Source organism: Hibiscus syriacus, unplaced genomic scaffold, assembly GCF_006381635.1.
Source record: "Hibiscus syriacus cultivar Baekdansim isolate YM2019G1 unplaced genomic scaffold, ASM638163v2 tig00110782_pilon, whole genome shotgun sequence".
NCBI lineage: Eukaryota > Viridiplantae > Streptophyta > Magnoliopsida > Malvales > Malvaceae > Hibiscus > Hibiscus syriacus.
The window spans coordinates 611,874-633,463 of record NW_024062860.1 but is presented as its reverse complement, the minus strand read 5'-3'; the positions used below and the strand labels follow the sequence as shown (position 1 = coordinate 633,463).

The 21,590-nt window shown below is 30.6% G+C and overlaps 2 protein-coding genes and 1 pseudogene across 2 annotated transcripts; 2 read left to right on the top strand and 1 right to left on the bottom strand.

Annotated features, from left to right (window-relative positions):
• Positions 1-65: 65 nt before the first annotated feature.
• LOC120140146 (CBS domain-containing protein CBSCBSPB1-like) lies at positions 66-5,015 on the bottom strand. The gene is made up of 14 exons (XM_039155169.1): positions 4,475-5,015; positions 3,957-4,125; positions 3,637-3,769; positions 3,376-3,546; positions 3,158-3,236; positions 2,952-3,065; positions 2,731-2,797; positions 2,466-2,571; positions 2,321-2,379; positions 1,993-2,099; positions 1,786-1,916; positions 1,211-1,296; positions 1,020-1,109; positions 66-254 (listed from the first exon to the last, which is right to left on the bottom strand). The coding sequence occupies exons 1-14, from the start codon at positions 4,606-4,608 to the stop codon at positions 75-77; spliced, it is 1,626 nt and encodes a 541-aa protein (XP_039011100.1). The 5' UTR covers positions 4,609-5,015; the 3' UTR covers positions 66-74.
• Positions 5,016-7,079: 2,064 nt separating this feature from the next.
• Positions 7,080-20,529, top strand: LOC120140114. The gene is made up of 2 exons (XM_039155149.1): positions 7,080-7,313; positions 20,519-20,529. The coding sequence occupies exon 1, from the start codon at positions 7,088-7,090 to the stop codon at positions 7,298-7,300; it is 213 nt and encodes a 70-aa protein (XP_039011080.1). The 5' UTR covers positions 7,080-7,087; the 3' UTR covers positions 7,301-7,313; positions 20,519-20,529.
• On the top strand, positions 13,514-15,675 carry LOC120140113 (annotated as a pseudogene).
• Positions 20,530-21,590: the final 1,061 nt, after the last annotated feature.

Below are 21,590 nucleotides of genomic sequence, written 5' to 3'. Positions count from 1 at the left end.
TATTTGTGCAAAAGTTGGGGAGTAATTTTATCATTATGCCTATATATATAGAGATTGGAAGGGTATTAAGAATGCTAATTACCGGCTTTCCTCAAGTATGCTAATAAGCCGAGCCCAGCAACGACGGCAGCCCCGGCTGCGACGGTGTTGTATGCAGTAGTCCACCCGTATGAGTTTTCATAATTCAACCTTCTCGAATTGGAGGACCGTCGACGATCTTTCATTCCTGAGTAATCTAAATGTAATCTCAAACCCTGCATAAACCATCAATCACATGTCTTTAACTTGATTCAACTCAGAAAACCAATCAAGTTTTCACTACTATTATATCACGTCTTAGTTTTACATTTGAATATCGGTAATAACATCAGCAAAAGAATGTTCCATGCTTCTGGATATATTGTAAATGTGACGAAACAATCTCAAGCTATTCAAGTTCGATTTGGTTAAAGTTCGATCTACACTTGATTCAAATGAGCACGATTAGACTCAAGTTTTTAATGAGCTGAAGCGAACTACTTGATACTTGACTCGAAAAACTCACAAACAACTTGAAAAATAATATATTAAATTTGTAATTTTTAAAATTAAATTATTAATAATATTAACATTTATAAGTTATTTTTTAATGCAGTATAAGATTTTCATGTAATTAAGGTTCATATTTGAGTTCAAGTTCGAGCTTGAACCAAACTTCAATCGAACTAAGTTTGAGAATGTTTCGAGCTCGAGTCGAGTTTCAATCTTTTTATTTCGAGTTCGAGTCGAACGTGATAATTTTAAACTCGTGAACTTTCGAGTCAAATTAAACTCAGCTTTAAACTTTTCAAGTTGATTCAAACTCAACTATACTCAAGTTCAACACATCTCGTTTACGGTCCTACTTCTAGATATGTTGAGCTCCAAATAGGAAATTAAATCAGAATAAAATCAAAATCCCTTAATCATGTCTAAAGCAAATCTCACAGTAAAATGTTCTATTAAGTATAGATCCAGATAGCAACAAAGTTCAATCATACCTTCAAACCAACTAACTTTGCATGTTCCATGGCCACTTGAAGATCATAGTTTGATGCCAATATAACTTTATCATGGTCTTCGTCTTCATACTACATAATAAGCCTCCATCAATTATCATAATTTTCAGAGAAAAATATACTATTAGATACCTAAGTAATCATCAAAACTAATAATATTTCTAAAAATATACCAGGATTTGAGGCACATTGTTTCTGTCTCTGTCATCCCCTAGCCTATGAAGGACTGCTCTTATTAGATTCGTTAAATTACGTGTATCTGTATTCAGTAGAAAAAAGCAAAAAAATGTATTAAATACAATTTTCTGGAAACAATAGTAGATCAAATGTAGGGTGTATATATAAAGAATTAGATTCTTCTGAACTCCAACGAGACGAATGCATGATTTTTTGTTAGGGGATAAAAACAGATTATCAATAAAAAAATACAAAGAAATTTTTTAAAAAATATAAGAACTTAAAATTTTTAAGAGTCGGCTGTCCCCACCCGCCCCTTCGGTTCATCCCTGCCAGCAAGGGTCCATTGTCCTAAGTGGTGCATCACTAATACTCTAGACTGGCTCTGGTACAAGTTATTGTCTGCTTCAAATCATTTAACCTTAAAGTTTTACTAACAAAAAGGCACCTCACATGTTGAAGTTAATGTGAACACTTATATTTCAAGATCAACTCTAATAGACAATTGATATGAGATTCGCTACTCTCTGAAACCATGACACTTAGTTTACGAGTAGAAACAATAGCATACCACAAGTAAATCTATGCATCCGGCCTTTTTTATCTTGTATTTTGAAGCCAAATGTATATGGCATATTGGATGAAGGATAGGGAAGAGATCTCTCTGTCTCTGCTACAGAAGCCAACTTCAATGAACCATAGCTGAAACATCACTATCAATAAGTTAGTAAAACAGTAATGGCACAAAACACTACATAAACACAACAGCATAAAAAACCTTTTTGTCTCATCATCTTCAATGGGAGGTAAGGCCATTGCGGAATCCCAAACCTTCTGCACCATTGTTGTGGCAGCCTCATTATTGATTGCAAAATTTTTCCCGACCTAGTTATTGAAGAAAATTATGAGATCATAACAGAAACATCATGAATTTCAAAGGAAATAGGAAGATAATTATGATCTTATTCTTTCTCATTAATAATTCGTTAATTACTATTTACACTTTCGGAATTTATACTTTATATAGTATACATAGAGATTATTTGTACACTGCAACATTTATCTGCTTTAAGCACACCATAACTTTAGAAAGATACTTGACTTACCGTGGCAACAGCAGCATGAGTAACGTGGAGCACATCCACAACAGCAACTATTTCTTCATCTGCAACCAACCAAAGAATCTAATTGGGAACTGATTCGATGTATGTAGAAAAACTATATTCCTTGCGGGGTAACAGCTCATATCACCTCTATCTACCACAGGAAGGTGTAAAAAGTTGCCATCATGCATGGTATGCAAAGCAGAAACAACTGGTGTGTCGAGTGTTGCACATTCTGGGTTAGGGGTCATAACCTATACATCAAATCAAAAGCAAAATAACTAGAAGTCAAGAATGTGCTTATCATAGAGGTCAAAAATGAAGAGCTTCTACTGGTATATAAGGTCAATCCATAAGAACAAACTCTGTTGAGACAAAAAGAAAAAAGAAAATTCCAAAAAGAGGCAAACAACCTGCTCAACTGAAGTAGTCTCTGGAGGCAGATTTTGTGCTATCACCCGCATCAATATATCCTTTGAACTATCAGAAATTCAATGTAAAAGCTTAAGAATATATATCAATGACAACTGTAACGGTTAAAATAATAAAACCAGAATTGTAATGCTCCTGCCTTCACTCCCTCAACAACATATGGAAAAATATTGAATTCTGATTTGATTCAAAAGAGACTCACGTTAGAATCCCCTGTGGTTTGTTTTCAACAGTCACGGCCACAGCGTTTATCTGAGATTCGAGCATCTTCCTTGCAGTCGTTAAAACCGTGTCGGCTGGTGAAACTGTTACAATCCTGACAGAAAGGCATCATATTAAGCATAGCTACTGAAAATATCACTAGTGACCAAATAAATATACATTAAAAAGGAAAAAATTATTACCTACTTTGGATTGTCTGCAATTAATGTAGACAGTGAGGGACTGAACATATGCTCTTTAAGTGTCTCAATGATTGTATTCTGACCTGCATGTCACCCCAAAAGGCGGCTAGACTTGAAGTTAAAACTGGTCTGTTGATAGCAAAACTATAAAAATAAAATGAACAAAACAAGGACAAAAAAAAAAACCCCCATTGAAGACAAAAGATAACATTATCCACAAACCAGAGAAAGATGTTCCCCAATTCTTTTCTACACCTTCAACAGCTGCAGCAATAGCTTTTCCCTTTTCAGCTGATCTTTCCATTCGAGCAATAGCGTCATACAAACACTTAGCTATATCAAGCAAAGCAATGACCTCCCCATTCTGTACAACAGGCAAGTGCCTAAATTTTCCTGCTTAGAATGATATCAGAACAATATCAGAGGGTAAGATACAAGAAAATACATGACGTAAAAGGGCGGGTATCAACCAAAAAATCCAACCTTGCACCATCTTCTGGAGTGCCTCCACAGCAAGAGTGTCAGAAAGAACAAATACTGGGTTCTTAGTCATTACTTTGGAAACTGGTGTCTCCCCCATATTAAGCTCCTGAGCAATCACTCTTGTTGCTATGTCCTACAGGCAAAAAATAATCAACAAACAAGAGACAGCATAGTTATCGTACTTCACTTTAGATTGAATATATATAAAGAACATTCTTCATGCAAATGTGAAATCCAAATAAAGGGAATTTGTTGCCTCAACTTGTTTTGAGATTCTAGTAAAGGGAATTTATTATACGCTTCAAGGATTTTAGTCATACCTTATCTGTCAGAATCCCACAAAGCAATGCATTAGAGTTTGTAAGTAATAAAGCATCAACCTTACGAGCAGCCATCCTCCGGCAGGCCTCATAAATTGTGGTATTTTCTGGTACTGTCAGGGCCTTTGACAGCCGTAATTTTTTCACCGTACGCTCGCCAGCTAGTCCCCTTTCCACAAGCAAGTTGGAACAGAATAAAAAGGAAAAGAACCATTACTATTTTTTTTAAAGATGAAATTTAACATTGATTACAATCTTTAACCATTTTTCATCATTAATTCCACATAATGTACACATGTAGAACATGAATGTTCACAAATTATTACCGACTGCCTTGATCAACCCATTCAAACCCAATCCAATTATTCATTTGCTGAACGAAACTTCACCAAACTAAATTGCGCCTTTTACACATTATAGCTTACAAGATTCTTCATCCAAAATCTTCGAAATTTTAAAAAAAACTTTTTTATATAATGATATAAACGAAAGGTAAGATTTGAAATGAGAAAACTTACATGGGAGCAGGACGAGAAGATGGTAAGAGTTTCCGAATAGAGTTGGAACCTCCATTCTCCAATGATTTTCTCCTAGCTGATGACGCGCTTGACTTTGGAAAATTCCGCCTCGGCGAACCGCTGTAACTTGCCATCTGCAATCGTTGGTACACGCATTGAAGTTTCCAATTGTCTCATACGAATTGGAAAAACAAATAAAGAAAAGATGCTAATAAATAAATCAACAACCAACCAGAATTATAGACTTATTTGATTTCAATTCCAATCAAACCGCTAATAATTTCAGGTCAGATTCATAGATTAAACGAAATGAGAAGAGGTGAGGCGCCACAATCAAGCGATTCATGAAACAAATAGAAAATGGAGAAACTGAGGAGCCACGGAATCAAAAAAAGCGCGGGGACGGTTTTCGGGTTTTCCCGGAAAATGCACCGATCGAAAAAAGAAAGGCAGAAATGGATCAAAAACTCGTTAAGAAATGAGAAAGGGAGGGAATGGAAAGCAACGAGATTGTTCCACGTGGGAATCTTTTTAACTGAAATTTCTCCAATTTGACGGGATTTCATGAACTTCTCCAATTATCACAAAGGCGGTAATCTAATTTTTAAAAAAATATTTAACTAATTTATATTTAACATTGTAAATGTAATTTCCGTACAATTTATTTCTCATAGTATTTATATATAATCTTATATACTCATTTTTGTTGAGTGATTAGGGATATCATTGTCAACACCCAATTTATGTTCGTGTATGTGTCAATAAATGCCTTCGATACGTAACATGGATATTATCAAAATTATATTCTATTAGATTATTTTAATAAATTATTTTGTTATAATTTTTTAAATTTCAAATCAAGTTGTTACGGTTTTTAAATTTAAGAATGGATCGAGGGAGTCGGGAATAGTCGTCTCTAAAATTATAAAATTATCATATGTATATTATAAATCTAGGGTGAATACAATGTAATATTTATTCAATGACTTTCAACTCTTTAACAATAAAAGCTCATACCCTTAGCATACGCGATACTTGAACCCGATATATTAAGAGATAACAATAAATCCCTTAACTATTGAAGTTGCTTGATTCGTACAATTATAAATTTTAGATATGTTTTTTTTATATTTTATGTTAATAATTTATTTTCAACCCTAGAATTTTACAAATCTATCCCCTCCTAAAATTCTAATTCATCCTTAACATAAAATCTACGTCCTTCCCTAGTATATATCCCATAAAAAGCAAGCATCATTTCATTTCTCAACACACCATTAGCGATGTCAATTGACTTTTATCTTCTTTAGAAACGACGTCTATTGATTGATTATATTAATTAAAATGAAATCACTTTTAAATTAATAATTTTATTACGATACAATAAATTTAAATATAATTATTTAGTTATTATAATTATTACTATTGTGCTAACCCCCTCCCACAACCAAAATGAACTCTACCCATGCAGCCACCCCACCATTGGCTAGAATCAATCCCAAAATATCCGGCGTTGGGGTTGTTTTAATCGGGCTGAATCGTCTCACCATTCATGCGGTGTTGGGACTAATTTTAAGGTTAGAGATTTAGAGGTTTAAATATTTATTGTTTTGGGATGATGATAAGTGTGATGGGTGGTGGTGACCGTTTGATGACGGATCAGTGATTGGAGATTTGAAATTAAGGATTTTAAGATTTTGAGTTAGGGAATTGGATAGTTTTTGGAGGTTTTATGAGGAAAAATATAAGAGTTTTAATTTTATTTTTTTAAATTAAATGTAATAAAAAAATTAGGTCACATGTCAAACACTGATTGGTTAACTTATTTTTAACAGCTATTATGGTGTAGATACCTAAATTGTAATATTAGAAACGTTAGACACTTATTTTAAATGAAAAATTCTTTAAGCATCTAAAATTATCTTTAGATATAGTTTTGACACTTATTTCGACATTAAACCATTTTTCTCAATAGTATACTTTCCAACACAAATAAAATGCTAGGGGTGCGTTTGTTAATTAGATTTTAGATTATGTAATTACTTAAGGTAGGACCAAGATGAAGCTTCCGAACAAGACCACAAGGACCCAACAACTGACCTACAAAAAGTTTAGGATAAACCACATATTTAGTTATTTAATTATTATTTTGGTTTCGTTTTAATTACTTAACTATTTTTTAAAATCATCACTAGTATTTCATTTTGATTATCCGTTGTTGAAAGATTAATGATGATATTAGTGTGTCACTATAAAATAATATGATGTCATCATTGAGAAAAATAAAAAAAAATTATATCAACAATTATGTTAATTTCTTAACGGGGTGTCTAAAATGAAACAAAAGCCTAATATTAATGATGATTTTGAAAAACAATAATAGTCAAATAACCAAAACAGAACAAAATTGATAAAATACATAGTTCACCCAAAACTTTATAATATCGTCGTTTTCTTCACTCCAAATCTCCTTTAATCTCTCACCCACCACCACACGTTCTTTTCATTTATTTTTCCTCCAGGAAATCCCTTATTACTATCCTTCAGTTTCTGATCATTCATTCTATCAAGAACCAGAAAAACAAAACACGAGGCGGGGGGATAATCGAATCGATGGCGGATTTGGGTCCGGTGATAGTAGCGACGGTGCTGTTCGTCTTGCTGAGCCCCGGATTGTTGTTTCAGATACCAGGTAAAGGCAAGGTTGTTGAGTTCGGGAACATGCAAAACAGTGGAGCTTCCATCTTCGTCCACTCGATCATCTACCTCGGTCTCGTTACCATCTTCGTCATCGCCATCGGAGTTCATATTTACGCCGATAATTAATAAAAACGTCGTCGTCGCTATCATTATCATCATCATCTTTTACAATATATTGTTTCCTTCCTTTCATTTCCTTTACAAGTTATTATTGTTGATGTTATATTCTTAGGTAAAAGTAGCAAATTTAAATATACAATAGAATTATATAGTTTCTAATATTTTTTCGCTCAATCAAATTTTAATTAAAGGAAAGTAAACGCAACAACATAATCATGAATCAAAAAAATTCATAGGGTAAAGTACATAAATGGTCCTCCGATTATGGACGTTAATTTTTTGAGTCTCTTAATTATTAGAAGTTACAAAATAATCTCCTAACTATAGGGTGTTGCTTTGTTCATTCATCTGACTATTAAAAGTTACAAAATAGTCACTCGATTAATCACATGTTCCAAACTCGTACTTTTCCTTTAAAAATTTGACGACCGCCTGAGATTGACGTTAACTTGTTGAATTGGATATGATAAAACATGATCCTAGAATTGTTTTAGTTGTATTTTATGGATCAAGTCTATATTTACTTTATGACGTCAAGCTAGTGTTTGAAACATTATATTGGTGAGTCAGTGCTCGAAAGCAATGGTGATGCAAGTAGACATCATTAAAATATAATTTTATCATATCTCATTCAGTAGGTTAATGTCTAACTCAGACAAGCATCAATCTTTTAAAAAAAGAATGCTTTTGGAACATATAAATAGTTGGGTAACCATTTTGTAACTTTTAGTAGTCAGGACTCCTATAATTCGTGACCATTTGTGTACTTTACCCAAATTCATAAGACTTACTCTCTATTTTTACATCCAATCAAGAAATATAATTCTATAAGATTTATGGCTTAAAAATAAGTATTTACTTATTAAAATAAACTTAAGTAATTTTTACTAATTAGAATTATACCGATAATCTAATTTAATTATCAATTATGATAAAATATAACCATTTCTTTATCTACATCACTCCCTGCTTTTTTATTATGAGTTTTTCTATTATGAAAAATTAATTTTTCGTATGTAGAAACTCTATATCATACAATGTTAGGATAAGTTAGACCATAGGTCAACTTCTTAATATGATGTATAAATCTCAATTTGACACTAATAGTTCGAACAAAATTCTTTATGTAATAAGAGAATTAAAATCTTAAAGTTGTTTAGGAATTATTGTTATTCTTGAAGTCTCAGATTCAAGCACTATAAATATTAGGAGTGTGAGTGTTTAATGTTAAATAATTGAAAGTTATTTTTAAACAAATACTACCTTATACTTACATCAACTTAATATATATATATATATATATATATATATCTCAAAATGTACTACTTGAAACTAGAAATCCAATGATCTAAATATAACAATTTCAACTAATCTACTTTAAGCACTTATAACTCACAATATACAAAAGGTATAGAGGTGTGTTTTATGCCCAATCGAAGCTCACATATTATACTTCAAATTGGAAGTATAATATTGGAATTGTTGAAGATATTCATACTATTTACAAATGTAGGAACTATTATTATGAGATTTATTCTATACTAGAGTGATTTACAAGATAGTATTTGATCAGAATTTTCTTAACTAATTGACTACACACATATACCCTGTTACAGACATAACTGCTTTAAACTCAGAATCTTTGGAGAGAACAACAATTTTCTTCTTCTTTCATCACTCAGAGAACTTGATAAGTTCATCAACAAGATAATATTGAAAGTTAATGGACCACAATCATATTACTTACTAACAAAATGACATTATTTTCCAAAGTCTAGTGAACTAATTTTCCGCTTCAAACATTTTACTTCCAAACAAGTACACATCATTTATTTAAATCCACGTTCATATTTTGAATTCAAGGGATTATAGATTAAGTTCTAGTCCATATGCAGAATTTTTTAAAAATGAAACAACACATAATTTTTAAAAGGTATCATTTTGGGTATGGTATGGTGCTTTAATTTTTTTTGCGTATAACCAATTCTTGAATCTTATTTTATTCTAGCTTTAAATGTGTATCTCCAAAATCATATTTTTTAAGAGAATTTTTACAAAAGGTTCTTAAACTATGATTTTATGTGTGTTCAAAGTTATCTAGTCCAAGATGACTTATGAATTACCAATTTTCTTAGACTAAAGGGATTGTTTGATTTTGATCATCGATGTTTGCCCCTAAGGTCCCTACCCCACCTTCCTTTCGGATGCTCAAATGGCTTATGACCATCTATTTTAATGGCATTAAATCAACTTCTTAATTTGCCCACTTGCCCTATCTAAATCTTCTTTTTGACCTTAAAGCAAAGATTAAAGTTACCTATACATGATTTTTTAGGTTAATGGTTTTCTTCTTGTGGCTTAGATGATTCCAATTTCATTGTAAAACAAATGAAAATGGCTTAGATGATTTAACAGGTCGTATATATTAAAGTTAAAACCTTTGTTGATTTATTAGAAGAGATATAGGTGGGTTGGGTTCATCTATTTAAGTTTAGTTCGTTTTAATCTAAAATATAGATACTAAACTTTATTTTAATTTAGGATGATGTTGCCCTGTTCGACAAGCATGAATGAGTACCGTTAATGGTGAGTATTATTAAATTAATTTATAAAACGTTAAATTTTAAGGTACTAAACATATAATTATAAATTAGTTAAAATTTTAAATGTAATTTAATTAAAATACAATATTTATAAAATATTAGCTTCTATAATTTTATTTTAATTATAATTAGATCAAATATTAATTTGAGAAATTAATAAATTCTAATTTATTTTTATAGTTTTGAAGCTCTTGTCATTGCTATCGTGGTCACCACCATCACTGTATCAGCTTTCACCACCGGTGAACGACAAAGACTAAATCACATGCGAAAGATGATACCGGTGGCGGGGGTTGCGATGGCAGGGACGGTGGTGGCGGCGGTAATGGCGACAGCGGGGGCAACAATGACGACAGCGACGACCACCACGAAAACTTTAAAGCTATGAAAATAAATTAGGGTTTATATATTTCTCAAATTAATATTTGATCTAATTATAATTAAAAAAATATTAACTAATGTTTTATAAATATAGGTTAATTACCACATTCATACATGAACTATACCCGATTCTCAATTTTATACATAAAGTTTAAAAATTCTCGATTAACTACATAATATTTTCTGTCGTTAATGGGTATACCAATTTTCGTCACGGAAGATGACGTGGAACCCTCCTATAACAAATTGACACGTGGCACTTAAAAAAAACATGTTTTTTTATTTTTATTAGGTAAATTACACCATTCATCATTCAACTACCTTCTCACTCTTATTTTATTCGCTAAAGTTTAAAATTTTTTAATTTAATTATTTTAGCCACGTCTTTACCACTATCAAACAAGTTTGCTCTTTTTCTGAAACAAGGAAAAACCCTCAACGCACAATCATTGACCAGACACATAGAAATACTTGGCCAAACTACGAAATCCATATGTTTTCCCTTCACAATCGTTGCGGCAACCATCTCAAATTCCAATAATCTCAACTGTCTACTAACACCTAACCCCCATTCAATTCAAAACCCCAATCTTACTCTCAAAAGAACCCAACATTCGGTCATCGCTCTACGATCTCAGTCTTTTTCGGAACCACGTTTCATCATGTTTGGGGTGTTTGGGTTTATGTTTCTTTGGGGCTTTGGTTATGAGGAAAGAGGTGGAGAAGGAATAAGGATTTTAGAATTTAGGGTTAGGGTTTAAGAGGGTTTTGCAAAGAAGAAGAGACTGCAATCCATTTGGGGAAAATTTTCAAACTCTAGTTACGTATTAAAGCAAATACATTAAAACTTGCAGTTGGTCTTTAATTGGTTCATTTTTTTCATAGATACTTTGTGATTGATTCTTTCATCTTTGTTTCCTGCAACTAAGAGGTTCTATCAATTGTGAGTTTTCAAAAAAAAAAATCTTTCGTTGTGGATTTTACCGAATTACACTGAGTTGTGTCAGTGTTTTTCCTCATGGGTACTGCTCCAGGTCAGTGCCCATCTGGAATCACTGCAAGTTTCCATGCCAAATTTGATAACAGAACTGAGTTTTCAAGCTCCAGTTTCCCATCCACTCTTAATCTTACGAAGCTTATCTATCACCCCAATTCCAAGGTATTATATATATATGTATATATTTGTTTTTAAATCATATATTGGTTTGTGTATACAATATTATTTTGTTAATAGATTCTTGTTTTCCTGTAAATTTTCTGGGCTAATGCAATAATGGTTATTTTTTGTGTTTAATGTTGTTTTATTTCTAGATATTTGTGATTTATTAGAAATCGTGGAGGGAATTGGAAATGTTTTTTGGGTTGATTTTGTAATTGTAGAAATGACATTTGTAATTAGAGTATTGAATTTTATAAATTTGAGTTATTAATAAAATATTAATAAAATAAATTTGAGTTATTAATGGATGACATGTCATAATATTATTGATAAAATAAATTTGAATTATTAAAATATGAGTAATTCTATAGTTTAATAATTAAATTAAAAATAGGGTTAATTACCCCATTCATACAAATACATTAAAATAAAAAGTAATTTAAAATTTAAATTATTAAAATATTAATAAAGTAAATTTTAGTTATTAATAAATTATTAATAAAATAAATTTGAGTTATTAATAGATGTCATGTCATAAAAAATTAATAAAATAAATTTGAGTTATTAAAATAAGAGAATTCTATAGTTTAATAATTAAATTTTAAAAAATAAACTTTAGTGACTGAAATAAGAATAAGAATATATGAGTGATGAATAGTATAATTTACCTAAAAAATAAAAAAAATGTATTTAAGGTATTTTCTCCTATTTAATAAAAGATATAATGTCAATATTAAATTCTTGCGTTATTACTTTAGATGATGTGACATATATCACATCATTATTTTTAGTAATGTGACATATATCACGTTAATAATTTAGTACATGTGAAAATGTCATATCAACAATATGCATAGACAGTTTGTTAAGTAACATTTTTCATCTAACATAGACTATTTTGACCAAACATTAAAATATTAAAGGCTAAAATACTCCCCAAAAAATTAATAAGAATTAAATGATCATTTTAATAAAAGAATGCTAATTTTGATATTTTACCTTGATTAAACTAGTTACTATTACTTTAGTTTAATTTAATTTTTAATAATTTGCTTGTTTAAAGCCTCAAAATTACCGTTTTGGAACGAATTTTTTATTTTTGTATTTTTAAATATTTTTAAATAATTATATTGATTTCTAGAAAAAAATTAAAATTACATAAATACTATCATAGATACAAATATATTTATAAAAATTGTAAATCAATTTATTCAATACTACTTTAGTTCCTACAGGTCCAGTCTGATTCTTGCACTGATGTCAATCTTGTTACAGATGTTGAAGCTATCTTCAGTTCTTTCTCCCTCGTCCGTGCTATCCACAAGATTCAGCAAAAATGTTGGGTAAATAATTTGATTCATTCAAAAAGTTATTTTGTTTTTTTCTTAAATAAAATAAATATAATTATCGATAAAGTACATAAATGGTCTCCTAACTATAATGCGTTGTTTTGTTGAGTCCCCGGTTATTAAATGTTATAAAATAGTCCCTCAAACTATATGATGTTGCTTTATTGAGTCATCGACTATTAAATGTTACAAAATGCTCACCCGATTATTCATATGTTCCAAACTCGTTCTTTTCTGTTAAAAAAAACGATCGTTTGAGTTGTACGTTAACTTGTTGATTAAGATATGATAAAATTTGATCCCAGAACCGTTTGAGTTGTATTTCATGGATGAACTCTTTGTTTACACCATATGGTCGAGCCAGTGCTTAAAAGCAACGACGGTGCCAGTAGACATAATTAGAATATGATTTTATCATATCTCAATCAGTAGGTTAACGTCCAGCCCAGACGACTGTTAATTTTTAACATAAAAGGATGAGGTCGAAACATATAAATAGTTGAATGGTTATTTTGTAACTTTTAATAGTCAATAGACTCAATAAAATAACAACCTATAACCATAGATCATTTTATAACTTTTAATGATATAAAAACTCAATAAAACAATATACAATAAACGGGACATTTGTATACTTTACATATAAGTTTATACTATTAATACATCAAACATTAATCATAATTATAATAACTTTGGTTCAGTTACAACCAAGAGAGGAAGTATAAAATGGCCTCAGGTTCTCTAGATCGGATGGTGTAGGGGGAAGTCATGTAGTTTAAGATTTCTTGGTTTACACTTTACAGAGAGAAAAGAGGAAGAATAAAACAGAGTTCCCTTTGCATCATCATAATCAACATCAAAGCCTCTGTGCTTTGAACTTTGAATCGAAACCCAGATTCTGTAAACTAATGGGGGAGGTGTTCATCTTAAATACCGATTCTTCACTCCTTTTGCATTCCCCTTTTCATCTTATAATAACATATTTCGTTTCACAGGAAGAGAAGAAACCAGCTGAGGAGAAAAAGGTTGAAGAAGATGCAAAGGAAGGAGATGAAAAGAAAGAAGAATCTGCTCAACAACCTCAAGAGATTATCTTGAAAGTTTACATGCATTGTGAAGGCTGTGCTCGTAAAGTCCGTTGTTGTCTCAAGGGATTTCAAGGTTCCAACAAGACAACAAAATCCCCTCCCAAAAACATGTTTTGATTCTGGTTTTTATTCGATCTGATTATAGTTTTTGTTTTCTTGTAGGTGTCGAAGATGTAATGACGGATTGCAAGAGTAATAAGGTGGTGGTGAAAGGTGAGAAAGCCGACCCTTTAAAAGTTCTCGAGAGAGTTCAAAGGAAAAGTCATAGGCAAGTTGAGCTTCTCTCACCCATCCCAAAACCACCGTCTGCGGCGGAGGCGGGGGATAAGAAACCAGAGGAAAAAGAAAAGCCTAAGCCTGAAGAAATGAAAGAAGAGGTACTTTGATTCTTTCCCTTGCTTTGCTCCCCTAAAACCCATAGTTTCAGTTTCTTCAGCAGACTGATAAAGTTTGGTTTCTTTTTCTTTTCTTTCTTTTCTTTTTTTTTGGGGTGGGGGGGTGGGGGGTGGGGGGTTTCAGCCTCAGGTGGTGGTGGTGGTATTGAAGGTTCACATGCACTGTGAAGCTTGTGCTCAAGAGATCAAGAAACGTATCCAAAGAATGAAAGGTTTGATTTCACTAAACCGTATTATCGGTATTTTACGATGAATGCATGAATTTACATTTAGTATTAAAAAAATTAAACGTTTAAGTTAAATAGTTATTTTGACTTTTTTTTAGTATTTTTAGTTTTTAATATTTTATTTTAAATTATAAAAGTTTATGGTGTTGGACTAAATAATCATTTTTAATGTTCATTCTTTATTTTTTAAAACATATTTATTCCCAATATTTTATTTTAGAGAAAAATTATATTTTATTTTAAAGCATTTTGTTTGTTGATTAACATTTTCCATTCCAGGACGTCTTGATCTTCCAAAATAGAACTTTGAAGACCAAAATAATATAAAAATAATAAGTGTCAATTTGACTATTTAGTCTAAAAATAGAGACATTTTTATATCTTTCATATTAAGGATGAATTTATAAAATTTAAAAAACGAAAATGGATTATTAATATAAAATACTTAAAATATATGAGAATTTAAAATTTTAATAAGAATCCATGATCTTTTCTCTTAAGTAACAATAATTTTATAAATTTATTACTTTTAAATTTTATAAATTTATTATATAAAATAAAATCTTCCGTCCGTCCGACTTGTGATCCAATCATGCCCTTTGAATTGATCCCATTTTATTTGTTTATTGATATATATTTTGTTTTTCAGGAGTGGAATCAGCGGAGCCAGATCTAAAGAGCTCAGAGGTGACAGTAAAGGGAGTGTTCAGTCCACCCGAACTGATAGACCACGTTTACAAAAGAACAGGGAAGCACGCGCTGATACTGAAACAAGAGCCTGGTACCAAGAAAGAAGAAGAAACCCCAAGATGGCAACGAAGACGACAAGAAAAATGGAGAAAAGGACAAGAAAGACTCAGAAGGCGGCAATGACAAGGACAAGAAAGGTGGTGGTGGTGACGGTGGAGAAGCCAATGCAGCCACCGCAGGAGGAGGAGAAGAGTTCAAAGTGGCGGTGGAGCTGAAGAAGAATGAATTATATTATTACGCTCCGAGGTATGCCACCGAGTTTTACGCTTATCCTCCGCAGATGTTCAGTGATGAAAACCCCAATGCTTGTTCTGTAATGTAAAAAGTATGGCGGATTCTAAGCGCCATTGAAAGAAATGGTGGGTAAAACACACCAATAGTCTCTAAACTAAGATTTTTGTATCATTTTAGTCACTAAACTTTTAAAAATTATAAAATAATCATTAAATTTATCAAAATATTACATAGTAGTCATCATCACGTTATAATAATAATAATGTTTATATTAATCATGATAACCTTTGAATTATATATATGTATGTATATTTGTTCTTTGAGTTTTTTGGTAGTGTTATCAATATTTAATTCATTGATCGACTAATAAAGATAAGATTTTGTAGAAGTTGATTACGAAGGTTATCCTCCCAAGCTAGTTTTCTCCATTCACAACATATAGAACATGTCCTTCGGGAATAGAATAATAACCTCGTGACAAGCAATATTAAAGTGACTATTTGATTGTCTTATTTCATGACGAGCACCTCAATAGATGGGGTAGGCATGACAGACAACCGTCTACAACAAATTTGTTTATTTTTTGACGTTGGAAATATCGTCATCGAAACTTACATTTATGTCACTATTTGTATTTTATGACATAAAATTCAACGTCACGACAATTGTCACCCTAGGTGTGTCACTAAATATCTTGTGTGACGTTGTATCTTTTTATCGTCATGTATTGTTAGACACATAGTAACATTTATGTATAACTTCACCTTATCATTTATGTTCAATGACATTTATTTGTGTCACTAAATAAAATAAAATTTTTTCATTAATTATTTATATCGTCGCTAATAATATTAAAATTTACTGTATAAATGACAGAAAAATATTGTCACAATTTTTATTTAAAATTATAAAAAATATATAAAAAATAAAAAATTATTAAATTACAATAAAAGTCTAAATATTTATATAAATTATTATAAAAGCCTAATTTTTTTTAAATAATTATAATAAATGCCAGCTTTTTTTATAAATTACAATAAATACCATAACTTTTTATAAACTACAATAAATACCATAACTTTTTATAAATTATAATAAATACCAAAACTATTTATAAATTACAATCAAAGAAAAACTTGCCATAAAATACAATAATGGCCTGTAATTTTTTATAAATTACATGAAAAAAGCTACATATTGCAAATTACAATAATAACCCATATTTTTTACAGATTAAAATAAAAAGTATCTAAAATTGTCTATGGCTTCACAGCTTGCCAATCTTGTATTCATTATTTAGTTGAAACCCTAAAGAACGTGAGAAATAAAAATAGGAAACTGTCCAGCGCTAACACAAATGCACGTCCAGGAGAAGGTGACAGACAAGAGGGGAAAGAGAGAATCTTGGGGCATCAGGCTCACCATTCCATGCTCGGCTTATTGTTAGTAGACACTGGTGCCACATTTTTGTTCTTCGTTCTGGTTGCGTAGTCTAACTAGGATGATGTAAAACTCGTGAAGATAATATTTCATCGATAGTAGCGTGAGCAAGGCAAATGGAGCTTTATCAGGAAATGTGGGAGAGGAAACGGCCGAAGAAAATCTAAATGAAATAAGGGCTCAAAAATATAACATATACCTAATGTAATGGGTATATTGCAAAGCGTGACCCTATAATCATCTAGGGTTTATGAAATGGAACCTAAATATAAGTTGCAGAATCATTTAATTTTTCAATATAACATATACCTAAATTTTAGCTCACATTCATAACAGTCCTTATATATATATCTTATAAAATTAAATAGTTATTTAACATTTTATAATAACTTTTCAATTTTTTATAATTTTTAAAATAATTATGTGATATTTTATATTTAAAAAATAAATCTTTTTTTACTATTTTCATAATATTTTTTTATTTTTTAATAAATTTCAAAATTTTAAAAAAAATTCCATATTTTAGATAGCTATAAAATATTTTTCAAACGTTTTTCATATTTCTTAAATTTTTAATATTTATTATAATTTTAATAACATTTAATGTTTTATTTTTTAAATAAATATTGAATTTTTTATTAAAAAAAATAATAATTTATTTTTTTTATATTTTTAAAATATTATTTAAAATCTTTTCATAATTTTTATTTTAAATATTTTTAAAATTAAATTTTAAAAAACCTAGAAACACCACATGGCATCACCAAAGAGTGGCATATGATTCACTTTGATGTTGTCACATGGAAAAATAACTTTAAAATATAAAGATTTAAAGGTCAAAATTGATCAAAAAGCTTTATTTAATATACATTTACAGTTTAATGGCTTATTTAATTTAATTTCTTAGTGTAAAACGTACTTGGGTGCTAGAAAATTTAAATATTGGATTAATTTTATTTCATATGGTTTGAGATTTTGAATTCTTAAGTTATATATAAATAAAATACTTAAATCTATATACATATATAAAATATTTATGGAGCACACAATTTTTAAAAAATTAATAGGAGCGATTGAAATTACGAGTTTAAAATCTAAAAATATTTTAAATTTTGTCACTAATAAAATTTTGAATTAGTGACAAATAACATGTCACTAAAAAATTTAACAAATTTTTTATGTTAATAATTGACACTAAAAATTAATTGACAATCATATTATGTCTTTTCAAATCGTCATATAAAAACAAGACATATAACAATGAATAAAAATTTGCATTAATCATATTAAACTTATATTTTGTGACATTATTCACAATGTCATACATAAATTTCGTCACAAATTGATAAATTTGTTGTAGTTAATGACTTGTGATAAGGACATCACAAGATTAGATAGGAAAAATATCACACTTTAAAGATATTGAAATATTAAAATTTAAAAATTGTGATATTATACATCTTATCATACATATCTTTTAAGAGAATGATAATGATAGTGTAATAAAACCGTATTAAGATATAATATATATACTATCATAAAATCATATTAAAATGCTAAAAAAGAAATTGATGCATGGTTTAAAGTGATTTTCATTTAAGGTATCTGTGGGCTCGTTGAATTCAATCATATACCCTACGTATCTGCAACACGATTCTATACCACACCACCAGGTTGGCTGCCTCACCATATTACACCCACATGCATTGTTTTCAGTTTTCTCGATAATTTGAACGTGCAACATTTCCATGCACAAAAGAAGTTTAGTTACACGGTTTGATAACTTAATTTAAAATGAATTTAAGATAACTTTTCACTTAAAATAATCATTGATTATTTATATGTTCTAAATTCATCTTTTTCTATTAAAAGTTTAGCGGTTGTCTATGTTGGATGTTAATCTTATGACTGAGAAATAATAAAATCATATTTTAATGATATTTATTGGCATTGTTGTTGCTTTCAAACACTACTTAATGATATAATGTAAACGAAGAGTCGTTTCGCAAAATTTAACTCAAACGATTTTAGGATCATATTTTTTCATATCTCAATCCATAAGTTAAAGCCCAGCTAAAATGGTCACCACTTCTTTTAACGGAAAATGACGAGTTTTGAATATATGGGTAGTTATGCGATCATTTTGTAACTTTTAATAGTCGAGAGATTAAACAAAATAAAATCTTATAATTGATAGACTATTTTATAAATTTTAATAGTTGTGGTACTATCCGTAAACTTTACCTTCAAATCTATTTTTTTTTCATATGCAAAACGCAATCTCATGCATGAGTTAACTCCACGCTCCACCCAATCGCGTAGCATCTATCCTATTTTTACTATTGCTATTATTGAATATCGAAATGTTTGCTTGGTGGATGGGTCCCACGTGATGGGTCCGGGTTGAGTCCAGGTGACCATATTCCTCCCCACTTTAACGTTTCAGCCCTCCTCCTTGTCCGTTGTCTCTAACCATTAGGACAATATTAATTAATATAAATATCATAATGTTTTAAAATATATTAAAATATCGTGACTCAAGCGATCACGATGGTAAAAAAAATTTTGTAATTCATTGAGATCCTAAGTTAGAGTACTATGAATGTTAGGGTATAAGCGTTAAATATCAAATGGTTGAGAATTATCTTTAAATATATACTACCTAGTACTTATCATAGATTAATAAAAAACATAAAAAAAATATTAAAATAATATAAATATAATTATTCTGCGTTATTATTAAATTATTTTTTTAATATTATGGGATGATTACAAGGTAATATCTATTTAGAATTTTTTAATTAATTAATAACGTATACATACTTTACAAACATAAATGATTGAACTTAAGAAAGAATAATATTTTTTTACTAACGAGGCTACTTAAAAAATTTATTATTATGTTATGTCGCAACCGTCTTTCGGTTGGGCCACGGAATTGGGCTTCGACTTGAAAAATAGGGATTGGAGTCGCCACCGACCACTTTAAAACGAATTTAGGTGGGTCGGACACCATCTTACCTGATCTGCGTTGTACCAGAAATGTGTCGGGCTCGGGAGTCGGTTACGGTCAAGGAAGGATTAGCACCCTTGAACCGCCCTTTCGGTACCAATTAATTCGTCGGTTGTCTTAATCGCGAAAATAAAAAATTATATTAAAATTTAAAATATTCAATTCGAATTGTTTACCTCTGATTTGTTGAATTCTTCTAAAAAATCAAAAACGTTAGGGGGAAAAATAACAATAAATAAATATTAAATGAATCAAAAAAAAAAGTCGAAAGAAAAGGAAAAATAATTTATAATAAGGCGAAAATAATAATATATACATATATATATATATAGAAAAACATAAAAAAAAATAAGATAGTTGTAATAAATAAATAGAAACTATATACAAAATCAATTAAACAATAAATCAAAAAGAAAAAAACGACTATACATGTATATATATATGTATATAAATCCCGAAAAAAATGATAAAAACAGAAAATAATAATGAAATAGAAATAATAATAATAATAATAGTTATAAAATATGTAGAAGTGACTAAATAGGAATAAAATGGCAATAGAAGGTCGAATTGGAACACAAAAAGATCTCCCTTAAGTGAAATAGGACTGAAACGTAAAATATGATTTCCTTTAAGTGGCCAAAATGAAACGTATACAAAGTAAGGCCCCCTCTACACGGTTTACCCATGCGTTGACCCGAGAGATGCCCTAGACTCACCTAAACGGCGTCGTTTTGGGGGGTTTATATACCCCTTATATGCGATTTTGGCTATCACTCTCCCTCATTTCCCTAATCTGGCCGTTCTCTCCTCCTCCTTTTCTCTCTTTTCGGATACAAACACCAACCACACACAAAAACCTTACAACCTCTTACCCAGAAAATGTTACCTTTGATGGCCTTTCACTTTCCCGGTGGTTTCTTCGGCGAGATGCACTCCGAGCCTTCGCCTTTGGATACTGTTGACTTCGGCTTCACTTGTTTTCGATGGGTTTTTTGTGTTTATTGTTATGCTTTTGCTCTTGGTTGATGGTTGCGATTATGTATGGCTTTGTGTTTCGTTTGGGTTTCTCGTTGATCTTGTTTTGGTTATTTGGTTTACTATGTTTATGCTTCTGAGATTTGCGTGGATCCCCCTGTCCCGTTCTGTCTGGGGGTATTTATACTCTCTCGGCCGGTGAGCGTTACCGAACTTCACGGGATGGGTCAGTCCCGTGTGGTGGCGCGATTTTCGGCCTGTGGGAGACTGAGCTGTTGTGACTCGATTCTTGCGAGATTTGCGTTCTGTTATGGAACGTGTTTGTTGCATGTTTGACCGGTTTCATTTCCGGTGACGACTGATGCTTCTGGCCGTTGAAATTGCTTCTGGATGTTGACTTGCTTTCTGGCCGTTGGATTGGGTCAGATCCAACGGTCCAGATTGACCTGTGCCCTTTCCCTTTTTTGCCGTTGATTCGTGCGGTGCCTTAACATATGCTGAAACCCTAACTTTGAACTTTAGGTTGGATCAGGCCCTCGAGACTTATTGGACTGTTTGGACCCTGAAAAAAAACATAAAAAGAAAATAATAAAAAGAAAATAAATAATAATAATACTGATATAATATAAATTATATAATACATATATTTCAAAAATATTTTTTAAACTATATATTATAT